Here is a 12,846-nt window from a genome sequence, read left to right as displayed (position 1 = left end):
AATATTTATTTATACTGGAGGAATCCGATGAGCTATAAAGCTCTTTTTCACAGACGTCCAGTTGAGGCGGGTAAGAACGTGACAACAACCACGATAGCAGTGCAAAGTACAATACACATCTCCCAAAACACATACAAATAAAACTAAACCATCCCCATTCAACCAGGCAAAGCCCACCGAGGTATTAACTCATTTTTCAGAAGCAACATGGCCACAAATGATAGCTCAAAGTATCATTTGGACATTCATAGCAGTAAAGAAGAAAACACGATCTAAATAATCTCGTGTTTCTAAATAACGGTACGTAGAATACGAATAGCGATGCAGAGGAGATGCTAACGCGGTTATATAGCGCCGATATACAGCGTTGGGGGGTAACAACGGCATCGAGAGTTAGTACGCACGGAGCGACGCGAGACAGAGTAGCCGCCTTTAATTTGACCCCCAAACCACGAGGCGACGGTGACCGCGTGGAGGTGGCGGCCGCGACTCGCCCAACCGCATTGTGATGCAGATGGTGGCGGGGGAGGAGGAGGAGGAGCTGGCCTCGGGTTGGTTACAAAGGGGGTGAGAAGGGCGCGACCCCGGTGAACAGCGGGGGGGGGGGGGGCTATAATGCTGGGGGGGGGGGAGTGTAGAGGGTTAGGGGGGGCGTAGAGGAAGGGAGAGGGCATCCAAGGAGGAGAAGAGGGGTAGGGGGTTAAGGCGGATTACAGCGAGCCCCCCAGCCCGCGCGAGAGAGAACCCCTTATTCGTACCCTTTTCAGGCCATTAGCCCATTAGCGAGCAGCACAAAGCGAGCCCCGCGGCGTTCCCCTCTGTCCGTGTGTCTGTGTGTTAACTGCTTCGGATATCCATCGGCCCTATCCATCCCACCCATGCACCCCCTACCCCCCACTCACACACAAAGCGGCGGGCGGCAAAGTTAAGCAGGAAGGGAGAGATCTGCTGCGTAAAACCTGGCCCCCTCGGGACAAACACCGCTTAGTGGAAATAAATCTTCACTCGCCCACCGGACCTGAGTGGTTTCCCCGAAACGTCAGTTTCCCCCTCGAGGCAGAGCGGCCACCAACATCACCACCACTAACATCACCACCACCAACATCACCACCACCACCAACATCACCACCACCACCAACATCACCACCACCACCAACATCACCACCGCCGCCGCTGCTGATGCAGCTTTCGGCCGTTTAACCAATCTCCTCCGTTTTATCGAGAACAAATCCAGTCGTTACACGCTGCACGCGCCCGATGCTGATTGCTTAAACACGTAGCGCGTGATGACACGGAGGGCGCCGATTTACATTGGGTTGTTCTTGTTTGCGTGTGTGTGTTTGTGTGTGTTTGTGTATGGGGAGCGATAGTGTAGCGGTTAGCGCGCGACGCTACGAACCCGGCGACGAGAGTTCGATTCCCGCTCACGACCAACACCAGTGAGGATTATCTGAACCGGTCCTGGGCCTCACTTAGGTCGACTCAACCTCAAATGAGTCCCTGGTGCGGTGTGTAAACATCGCCACTGGGGAGACAAAGGCGGCTGGGCGTGGTGCTGGCCACCGACCCCCTCGTGTGCCGTTTCCGGCCTTCATATGTGCTCGCTCACAGCACTTGCCCCAACAGCTATACGGGGAACTTTGTTTTTGTTGTGTGTTTGTGTGCGCCAACGTGGCTATGCACGTGCAGTCCACATGGCGTGCAAAGCCGTGTACAGACAGACCCTTTATTAATGCACTGCTGGATGAAGGAGTCCCGATGCCATGCGGCTCTATAAGGACCGTCACAGCCTCAGCGTTGGCTGAGGCTGTGACGCCCGTCGCTTTAATTGGGACTAATTGTTATAGCATAATTTTGTTTGAATCGATACGAATTTGGAATGGGTGGGGACGGGGTGGGGTGGGTGAACCTTCATCATCCCCCCTCTCTCTCCACCCCCTCCCCACGCCCCCCACGCCCCCCCCCACGTGGTGCTCCCTACCAGCCCTCTCATGAGAGTGGCCCGAGGGTGAAAGAGTTGCGACGCGAGTCGGCCGACATCTGACCGGTCACGTGACGACTCATCAATTCTCCCTTAAACCCCCGACCCATCGGCATAATGAGGACAAACCATTCACCAAACTGCGGTCATCGTCACGGCGGCGGCTTCAGGCTGCCTGGCCATTGAACGAAGACGGTGGCCACCGCATCGGGCGGCACTTTCAGATGCGCACCTGCGGCCCGTCTGGAACGCTCTTCCTTCTAGTATTCGGACGCCACTGGAGCCATATACACTTTTACATTTCGAGTGAAAACTCGCTTCTTTAGAGCTGCTTAGTGTGGTTTGTTTGTTGTCCTCCACCCGCGCATCTCCGATTAGCGCTGATGGTTGCGTAGCGTGCGAAAGGAGTTCAATAGACAGAACATACATAAAGCGAATAGGTTTTCCTCTTTCGTCTGGTACCAAAACAGTTGTGTTAAGATGTTAAAACACCAAACTGAAACCTTTTACGAGGAATCATGTCTGCATTAACCACAATGCTTGTGGTCAGAATGCAAATAAAAAACATACTCTCATAATGTATGCATTGTCTTTGAAACTGATTGGTCCACACCAGAGACAGCTTTCTTTTGAGCCTGGGGACGCCTTTACTGTAGGTCTAATATAATTCCTTGTAAAAGGTTTCAGTTTGGTGTCTTAACATCTCAACACTTGTTTTGTTGCCCGCAAAAAAGGGACAACCTATTCTCATACTTTGGTCCTGGCAAAGGAGGTCCCATGATGCATAAAGCGATTAAATCAGCTCGTGTGCAGGACCACGAGAGATGGTAACGACTTCATCCAGCAGTGGATTGGTCATGGCTGATGATGATGACCCTCCCCCCCAGTTGATCATACGTACTGAACCAACTCAGATCGATTAATTCCTCACGATTCGAGGGTCTCGCGTTACCGTCTCATTCGTATCGTTGGTTTTGTTTCTTGTCTTGTTTATACAGCTACGTTCGTGTAATATATGTAATTATCAGACTTGTAACTGCCACCCCTGGAAATGTGTACACGGGCCGCCCAATATCACCGTCTGGCACACAGTCTGCCCCAAATGGGACGCCGTGGCGGATGATGCACATGTGATGGCAGATGCCGTCCATCAGAAAGCTGACTTTAGGTCGATCTGCGCGAGCGGCCCGGGCCGGTCCCTTACTTTAAAGCGTAAAGTTAGAGTCCGTGGACTTAAAGGCGACAGTCCGAGCGGCGTGCGTGAGTTGTACCTGACAGCAAGCGCTCTTGGGTAAACTAAACTTTGTATTAACCAGGTAAGGCCCACTGAGCTATATAGCTCTTTTTTTCAGAAGCGACCTTGCTATCACAAAGTGGCTTATCACGTGGACATTCATAGCAGCCAAATACTCTAAACGCGTGTTTCTAAATGCGGAGGCAGACACCAGAGGACCCGGAGAAAAAAAATCCACGCGACCACGGGGAGAGAGAGAGAAATGCGATCTCCAAATATACAGCAGGCGTCGGGGTCGGGATCGAAGCGCAGTGGCGTAGCTAGGATATTTTGCGCCCGGGTACGAACTATAAAATTGGCGCCCCCCCCCCCGTTTAATCACATACCAAAATATAATTACATGACATGTAGGCTGTGTGTGGCGGGATATATAAACTTTTAGGTTGAGGTGTAGATTTGTGCAGTAGTTTCAGGCTGCCGCGCCCGCCGCAATAAGTTATAATGTAACGTCGTAAGCCTCATTTTGGCGCCCCTTTACCTTGGCGCCCGGGGACATATGTACCCCCCTGCCCCCCCCCCCCCTAGCTACGCCTCTGTCAAAGCGACTGCCTCCCGTATACCAGGCGAGGTCGTTAACATCTCCTAGCCACAGTGGCGCCCGTGGCGACTGCTGCTGTGTTGGCATCGGAGCACAAACACGCCCGGTGATTGTCGAGCGCATCGTGTTGGATAGATGATTACCATGGTGAATTGAAGGATTCTGGACTACGGCTTTCGGTCGAGGGCAGGGGTAGGCGCTCTGCTGCCCCGCAGCCGCGCGTGGCTCTTTAAGGACTGCTCCCTGACGTCTTGTTGTTTTGGTTGCCCTGATCCCTGATGTAAAGACTAGCGCCTCCAGTCTACAGTCCACACATACTCTTAGTTCTTTCGGTCAAATCACGTAGGTAAAAAAATGAAATTAAAATTAATAAAAATAAAATAATAAAATCACGACGTTTCGGAGGCAACACAAGTCTCCGTCATCAGGTGGGACCGTCACAGCCAGATTTGCTGCACGGTCCCACCTGATGACGGAGACTTGTGTTGCCTCCGAAACGTCGTGAGTTTATTATTTTATTTTTATTAATTTTAATTTCATTTTTTTACCTACCTGACTTTACCGAAAGAGCTAAGAGTATGAATCCTTGCAGTCACGAAAGCTTCAAATCTAGAATTGCAGTCCATACAGCCTACAGTCCGTTATCCATGCAGTCTCCGGCCCATGGTCCACATATTCACCAGCCAGTCGACATCCTACACTCGCTGGAGATGCCCCGAGTCAACAGTTGTCATACGCGTGTTTAATTTCAATCACACACGGATACGTGCACACGCAAAGACAAAGACTCCCGTATAGCCTCAATAGACTGTTCGGGCAAGTGCTGTTAGCGAGCACCTGTAACAGCCTGCACGGCAACACGAAGGGGGTGGGTAGCCAACAACCACGCCAATGCTGATGTTTACACACACACACACCGGATACTCGTGTAAATAATCGTCGCTGGTGTTGGCCGTGAGCGGGAATCGAACTCGGGTGCGCCGGCTCCGTAGCTCAGCTGTGCACTAACCGTTCCGCTGCAGCTCTCACCGTGCGTAGCGCGACCGTGCCCATCGGAGGTGCGTGGGGGGGGGGGGGAATGGACAACAAACTAAACACGGCAATCATCTTCCTGAAAAAGAACGACATAGCCTCGTAGACCTTACCCCGTAACACAAAATATATAAGCATGGATCTTGATTTGAAGCGTTCGTGACTGCAGGAACCCATACTCGTTGGTTCTTTCGGTAAAGTCGCGTTGGTAGAATTTTTTTTAAATAAAACACAAAAATAATATATCACGACGTTTCGATCGCAACACAAGCGGTCGTCCTCAGGCGGACATCGTAATGCTGAAGCAGCCTTGCTGGAGGAGGAGGAGCAGGGAAGACGCTGTTGGCCGGCGTGCTAGTGAAAGCCATCGTCACGCACGCGTGCACAGAGGCGTTACGGGGTAGGGGGGCCGCCTCTGCGAGGGCCCCCCACCCAGCCCAGCCCACCCCACCCCCGTAACACTGCCGCACCTCCGATTAGCACCCCCCCCCCTCTGCCCCCCCCCCCCACCTCTCTCTCTATTTCAGGCCTCGACACAAAAGCGTTGTCTTTCTGTGTGCCTCTGTGTGTGTCACTCTCTGTGTGTTTGTCTGTGTGTCTCCGTGTCTGTGTTTTGTCTCTCTCTCTCAAATTTAGCAATCTTTGTAAGAACGTAATCAACCAGGTGGGGTGTTTACTGTTGTGCTGGCCGACTCTCTGTGCTGTATTGCATTATATTTCCAAGTTTACTATGTTTGTTTTCTCATTCGTTTCTACCTGATGATGGTTGCTTGTGCTGCAATCGAAACATCGTATTCTATTATTTAATTTAATGTCTTTCTACGTGACTTTACCGAAAGAACCAAAGAGTACACATATGCTCTGTGTGTATAAAAAAATATGCTGTGGATATATGCACCTATAGGGAAGAGTGATTGTAAAGCAGGAAAGGCGATTCATATTGAGAATCGTTATTCATACTGGGGGAATCCGATGGACTATAAAGCTCCATTAGGGGCACGGGGTCAGAAAGTTACAACAACATAGAATAAACAAAAAACTCTACAGGAGTGCAAACTCTAGGAAATGTGAAGGGTGACATCAGACAAAGAAGACTATGTGAAGCCCTTTGAGCTATCAGCTTCCTTCTCACAAGCGACCTGGCCACAAATTATCGCTCAACGAAGTGGCTTGTCACGTGGCAATGCATCGCAGCCGAATAATCGACACGTGTTGCAAATAAACACACTCGTATTTTAACAATAAACATTCAAACACTCGCGAATCAATGATTTCCCCCGTTTGGGTTGACTGAATGGACTGTTAAGAGTCTCTTACTAAGGCGGGTAATGGTGCACGAGGCGGCGATGTTGTTAGAACCGCGCCCGACCGCCTTTGTCTTCCCGTATTGGTATTTACAAACTGCACTAGGTTCTCGGTTAACGCCGAGTCGAACTATTGCGTAGACCCAGGCAGCATTACCGCCTGCCAATTGATGCGCAAAAGCATACGCGTATACAGGCATACACACACTTTCAACGCCACACACACTGAACATCACACGCACACACAGTCAGGCACACAAATAAATCAACACACGCAACATATACTCTGCACACAGAGACAAATATGTCCCCGTATAGCCTTAGCGGACTTGGGGCAAGTGCCGTTAGCGAGCACCTATGAATATCGATAATGATGCTGCTGATGATGATGATGGTGATGACTATAAGATAGGTCTTTGGGTTAGATCGCATAAATACGAATATGTCGTTAAACCCGCAAATGAGTAAGGTTTGTTACGTAAACAAAACATTCCAATTGGTTACTAGTACAGCACACCGGCGTGTTGGAGAGTAGACCCGCAACGTGACGTTTCGCCGGTAATTGCAACCAGCATCATCAGGCGACGGCCAGGGTTGTGGAGAAAATCCTCCTGCTGCGATCTTAAATCTAGGGGGTAAATGTCGTGTCGTCGCTTGCGAGCGAATCAGGAGCGACGACCGTGAAGGGGGCGGGGGGGGGGTTAATGTAATGATATATATTCTTTGGTTCTTTCGGTGAAGTCACGTAGGTAGAAATAAAATCAAATAAAACAAATCCCCACGTTTCGATCGCAACACAAGCGAACTTCATCAGGTGGGACAACCACAGCAAGAAAATGCTGAAGTCTTGGTTGTTCCACCCGATGAAGTTCCTGCTTGTGTTGCGATCGAGACCGTCGTGATTTGTTTCATTTCATTTTATTTCTACCCACGTGACTTTGCCTAAAGAAGCAACGAGTATGGATCCCTGCAGTCACGATAGCTTCAAATCAAGATTGTAATAATATGAATAAAAAATAATGTATTTAATATGAATGTATAATATTGGTCGCCAAAGCCTGCGTAATGACTACCCCCCCCCCACACCACTTGCGAAGGCGGTGAGTGACTACATGCGCGTGGAGTGCAAATGCCACGGCCTGTCGGGCTCGTGCGCCCTCCGCACGTGCTGGAAGAAGATGCCCCCGTTCCGGGAGGTGGGCGACCGCCTCAAGGATCGCTTCGACGGCGCCTTCAAGGTGATGGGCAGCAACGACGGCAAGACCCTGCTGCCCGTGGGTCACAACATCAAGCCGCCAGGTAGCCACGACCTCATCTACTCGGCCGAGTCGCCCGACTTCTGCTCGGCGAACCGCAAGACCGGCTCGCTGGGCACTCGCGGACGGACGTGCAACAGCACGGCGCTCGATATGAGCGGCTGCGACCTCCTGTGCTGCGGCAGAGGCGCCCGCCAGGAGACCCTCACCTTCCAGGAGAATTGTCAGTGCCGCTTCCAGTGGTGCTGCGTGGTGCACTGCAAGAAGTGCACGGTGCAGAGGGAGCTCAGCATCTGCCAGTGACGAACGCTGTTGGTGGATTATGACGAGGGGTTGATGACGGACGGACGGTCGGTGATGATGATGATGATGGTTCTCATGGTGCAGAGCGTGAAGTATTTGGCAGTGACGGTGATTCATGAGGGTGGTGTTGGTGATGACGAGGATCGAGATGATTGTTGCTGATAGTGGTAATGTGGATGACGGTGAAATAAGAGCTGAGCATCTGCCACTGATGATGATGGTGGTGGTGATGACGGCCGTGATGGTGATCATAATGAGCGTGGTGATCATCGTCATGATGATGACGGTGGTGGTGATTTGCACAGAGGAAGCTCAGCATCTCTCAGCAACTCCTCTGCTGCTGCTGATGATGGTGATGGTGATGATGATGGAGATCGAGGCAGTGGTGGTGGTGATGGCGATATATTTTTTTGCGCATGCACGGCCGACGTATCCACACACGCACACAAAGACAAAGACAAAGACAAAGATCCCCCGTATAGCCTCAACATACTGTAGGGGCAAGTGCTGTGAGCGAGCACCTATGAAGGCCGGAACGGCACACGAGGTGCTGGGTGGCCAGTACCACGCCCGACCGCCTTTGTCTCCCCAGTGGCGATGTTTACACACCGCACCGGGTACTCATTTGAGGCTGAGTCGACCTAGCGGAGGCCCCGGACCGGTTCAGATAATCGTCACTGGTGTTGGCCGAGAGCGGGAATCGAACCTGGGTCGCCGGGTTTATAGCGTAGCGCGTTAACCGCTTGCACACACACGCACACACACGCGCACACACGCACACACGATGAACGACGATGGTCCTTCGAATGGATCGTTTTCCTTTAGTCGTGGTCCCGTGTTCTTCCGATCGTCTTGCGAATGATCGGGCCAACCCCGCACGGCCTCGGAACGCCTCCCTCGCAGAAGAAGGGGAACGGATTCAACAACGGCGAAGAGCACCCCCGCCGCCACCACCACCACCACTACCGACACGATCGTCGTGGAGCAGTTACTCTTACTGAGATGTTGTCTTTTGACTAACGTATATATATATATACATGTTATATATATATATATGTATAGAAGCACACACAAGTGTGGTGCCTACTTTACAGTGAAAAGTGGCCTCCTTCACAGACGCTGTGACACCAACAAAGCCCGACGGACTTTGAGAAAAATGAAAAAAAAAGAACACTGCCAGGCACACGCGCGCGTGTGTGTGTCTGTGTGTGTCTGTGTGTGTGTGTGCCTTCAACGTCTCTCGAGTGCCTTTAGCAGCCCGCCTCAGTGCCTACCGGCGTGCCTGTGCGTCAGCGAACGAGCGTGAAACCCGCCTTATCGTTAAGTGTTATTTGTATCATTATTGATTATTATTATTATTTACGAACTGTCGTCGTGTGCTGCGTGCAAAGCGTTAGGCGCAAGCGCACGTATTACACGCACACACACACATGCCTTTGCACACTTGCCTGCGTGGCACGCTTTATGTGGTGGTGGTGGTGGTGATGATGATGATTATGACACAGAGCACGCGCTGTAGATGAGTGCGGGTGACGGAGCAGCGAATGTTCACGCCGCTCCACTCCAGAACTCGTGGCGTGCGTCCTCCGCAGAGATTGGCAAAGCCCCCCCCCCCCGTCCCTCTCCCCGCCCCCCATATTTCCGTTCATTGGTTGAATGTGAAATTTGCAGTCGCGAGGAATAGCAGCGGCGGCCGCGAGAAAGTGATTCTGGATTCGCGTTCACCGTTGTGTGTTCTCGAGCACACCGAACGCGAGAGACAGCCTTGTGCCTTACACAACCGGCTCTTTCATTCCCACCCTCGAATCCTCCTCTCCCTTCATTAACGCACTCATTCAGTTCAGTCATGGTTTCGTTCTATCGCCATCATCCATCCGTCATCAACGACACTCCCTCTCATTCTGTCAATCTTACCTCCATTTCTACCCATCCCTCCATCTCTCCTTGGCATCATCATCATCGGCCTCGGCATCCTTCGATCCCTCTCTGCGTCCCCGTCACCACCATGCCCCAAACCGTCTGCAATCATCTTCGCTCTCTCCTTCTCTCCCTCCACCCCTTTCAGTCTTCATCGGAAAATCATTCCCAGCCTAAATCATATCCCCGCATTTACTCCCGGGCACCTTGTTTTAAACTCCCCCCCCCTACCCACCCTGCCCCCCCCCCATAAGTCTCCGTGCGTAGCTCGCGTTTCAATAGACAGGACGAATGTATACTACTGACTTAAAGATCACGGACGCACGTTTTGTAGCAACGAGGACACACGGCGACAAATGACACAGTATGCTTTTGCATCTTGCCTCCGCGCTGCCCGCTGTTGTTCTTCCATGACATTTGCAGCGGCCCGGATTTCTACCGGAATGTGCGCCCCTCTCTTGCGTGGGGTTGACGCGCTTGCGCCGCACAGCTCTCGAATGCGTTTTCGGAATGTGACCGCCAAGTCCGACGTTTCACTCCAGCACGCTGGGTGGGGTGGGGGTCATATTCTTAGGTTTTTTGGGTAAAGTCACGTAGGTAAAAAATTAAAATTAATGAAAGTAAAATAAAAATAAAATAAAATAAATACCTTGGCTCCTCCCACCCTCAACCAGTATATATACAAATTCTGTTTCTTGGAATTTCTCTCACTTGATACAGCTATCGTGCTGTGACGGTTCCACCTGAAGACGGAAGCTTGTGTTGCCTCTGAAACGTCGTGATTTTTATTTTACTTTTATAAATTTTAATTTTTTACCTACGTGACTTTACCGAAAAAACCTAAGAATATGAATCCTTGCAGTCACGAAAGCTTCAAATCTAGAATGGGGTGGGGGTGTTTCTTCTGGAACCGAATTGAGGTTGTGACAGAGAGAGAGAAAGAGAGACGCCCAGTAAACAGAATCAGAATCTTTATATTCTTGGTTCTTTCGGTAAAGTCACGTAGATAGAAAAAAAAACCACGACGCAACACAAGCGGTCTTCAAAACAGAATCAGAATCTCTATTAAGACTGGAGGAATCCGATGAGCAATGAAGCTCTTTTTCACAGATGTCCAGTAAATAACAGCAGCAGCAGCAGCGGCGGTGGCAGCCGGCAACGTTGTCTAGTTGAGGCAGAGAGTGAGCTGCTCAGTTCAGCTCCTGAAGAAGCTCCCAACGCGAGCGGAGTGAAACGTCGGACGTTATGCCGAACAACGCCACGGTACAACCGTAATGAACGAGAGAAAAACAACACGTCCGATTAGATTCGAAGCTTTCGTGACTGCAGGAATGACTCTTTGGTTCTTTCGGTAAAGTCAGGTAGAAAGAAAATAAATTTAATGATAATAGAATACGACGTTTCGATTGCAACACAAGCAACCATTATCAGGTACAAATGAATTGTGTGTCTCCGTGTCTATGTTTTGTCTCTCTCTCAAATTTAGCATTTTTTGGAAGAACGTAATCAACCAGGTGGGGTGTTGACTCTCAGTGTTGTATCGCATTATATTCCCAAGTTTACTATGTTTGTTTTCTCATTCGCATGTACCTGATAATGGTTGCTTGTGTTGCAATCGAAACGTCGTATTCTATTATTATTTTACTTATTTCTACGTGACTTCACCGAAAGAACCAAAGAGTAACACTTCGGATATTGTCTTCTTGTAGATTTCTTTTTTTTTTACTTAACGAAAAAAAAAACCGAGATGATCTCGCCTGAGTTTGTCCACGCGGTTCTTCCGTTGTTTGTTGTTGTTGTCAATTTGTTTTGGAGCCAAGTGTCGGCGTCACCGCGTAAGCGTCACCGTGTTTGCCGTCGAAACAAACTCCGCGAGAATAGAAGGAGGAGAAGCAGCGACCACAACAATAGCCGAAAGAAGATGCCTCGAGATGAGTGTGGTTGATGGACGAGAGATGAGAGGGGAGACAGCTCGAGAGACGTATTTATTGTTAATACGTGTGCCTGTCCCATATTCTGCTGCTGCTGCTGTTTGTTGTTGTTGTTGTTTAAAAATGCGCATTAACTGACACGTGCATTCGGCTACGGTGGAGGCCGGGCGGGGGTGAGGGCCGTGATGAAGCGAATGAACTCACACCCAGCGGACAACCCTGTCATTCCTTTGTTGGTCATTTCAAAGTAATGCAATCTCACATTGGTGGCGGGTGATGTCTGAAATGGTCTCCGATGCACCAATTCGCACCGACCAGCGTGGGCGAGGTACGGCCAAAGAATCAACAACCCCCCCATGATCGACGCGGCATGGGGGATCGCTTCACTTAGCAATGCATTCGTGTCGTTATACTCCAGTCAACCACCCATTCCAGACCCCCCCCCCCACCCCTTTCCCCACAATGGAACATTCCAAATGACGAGTGCCCACGTCCACAACACCCAGCCTCGTGGATTTTAGAATGTTCCATTTGGTGCAGGGGGGCCGGGGTCAGGCTGTGAGCTTTCCAATGTTTGGGTTTCTCGAGCCAGATGTATCAGACGTACTTGCCTCCGTGCTCTTCAGAACAAATGAGCGCGCCCTGCATTTTCTAAGGAGCTCGATGTCGCCACCACTGAGTGATGGTGACGATGATACTGATTATTATGATGATGATGATGATGACACCTAAACCTGTCACCTCCTTCGATTTAAACTTCTGGAAGATGCCTCATATTTATATGTGCAGTACAGTATTATAGTTGCATGGGTAACGTATCGCCCGCTATTACTAACCGTACGTTGCTACTATACAGAGTGTATATATAGGAGATTAACTTAAGTCCACCGACATGCAGTCTTGGAATAAACTCATTTTGTTCGTGGAGGCGACAATGTTCGAGGATTTATTTGTCAGAGGAGTGAGCATGGACCGAGAGATTTGCCGCTTCGCACCAAAGAGCCCAAGAACTCCACTCACACACATCCCCGCAACAACGAACGTGGAAAACATCAGAGGCACATACGCACCACGTGCCGTCCATAAATGACGTCACGCACCTGGGGGGGGGGGGGGGTCAGACATTTGTGACGATGTGTGACAAGGGGGGAGGGGGTTTGAGAAATGTGGCGTCACATCAAAATGCGCAACTTTTAAATAAAGAAAGACAACACGTTCTACTTAATTAAATAGACGTTTTAATTAATGTTTTCTCCAAAACTTCAGAGTGCAGAGCCACATTAAATACGC

The 12,846-nt window shown here is 50.3% G+C and overlaps 1 protein-coding gene across 3 annotated transcripts in view; it reads left to right on the top strand.

Moving 5' to 3' along the window:
* The window catches only part of WNT6 (Wnt family member 6), a 47,870-nt gene extending 35,337 nt beyond the window's left edge, over nucleotides 1–12,533 (top strand). For all 3 annotated transcript variants that reach the window (XM_061555834.1, XM_061555832.1, XM_061555831.1), the window contains exon 4: nucleotides 7,247–12,533. In XM_061555834.1, the coding sequence (XP_061411818.1) occupies nucleotides 7,247–7,708 (462 nt within the window). In that variant the 3' untranslated portion in view covers nucleotides 7,709–12,533. The remainder of the gene's footprint in view (nucleotides 1–7,246) is intronic.
* The last annotated feature ends 313 nt before the right edge of the window (nucleotides 12,534–12,846 follow it).

This window comes from Lethenteron reissneri, chromosome 21 (assembly GCF_015708825.2).
Source record: "Lethenteron reissneri isolate LAM-NWPU_2019-01 chromosome 21, ASM1570882v1, whole genome shotgun sequence".
NCBI lineage: Eukaryota > Metazoa > Chordata > Hyperoartia > Petromyzontiformes > Petromyzontidae > Lethenteron > Lethenteron reissneri.
The sequence above is the reverse complement of the archived record's forward strand: the minus strand, read 5'-3'. Positions and strand labels throughout refer to the sequence as shown.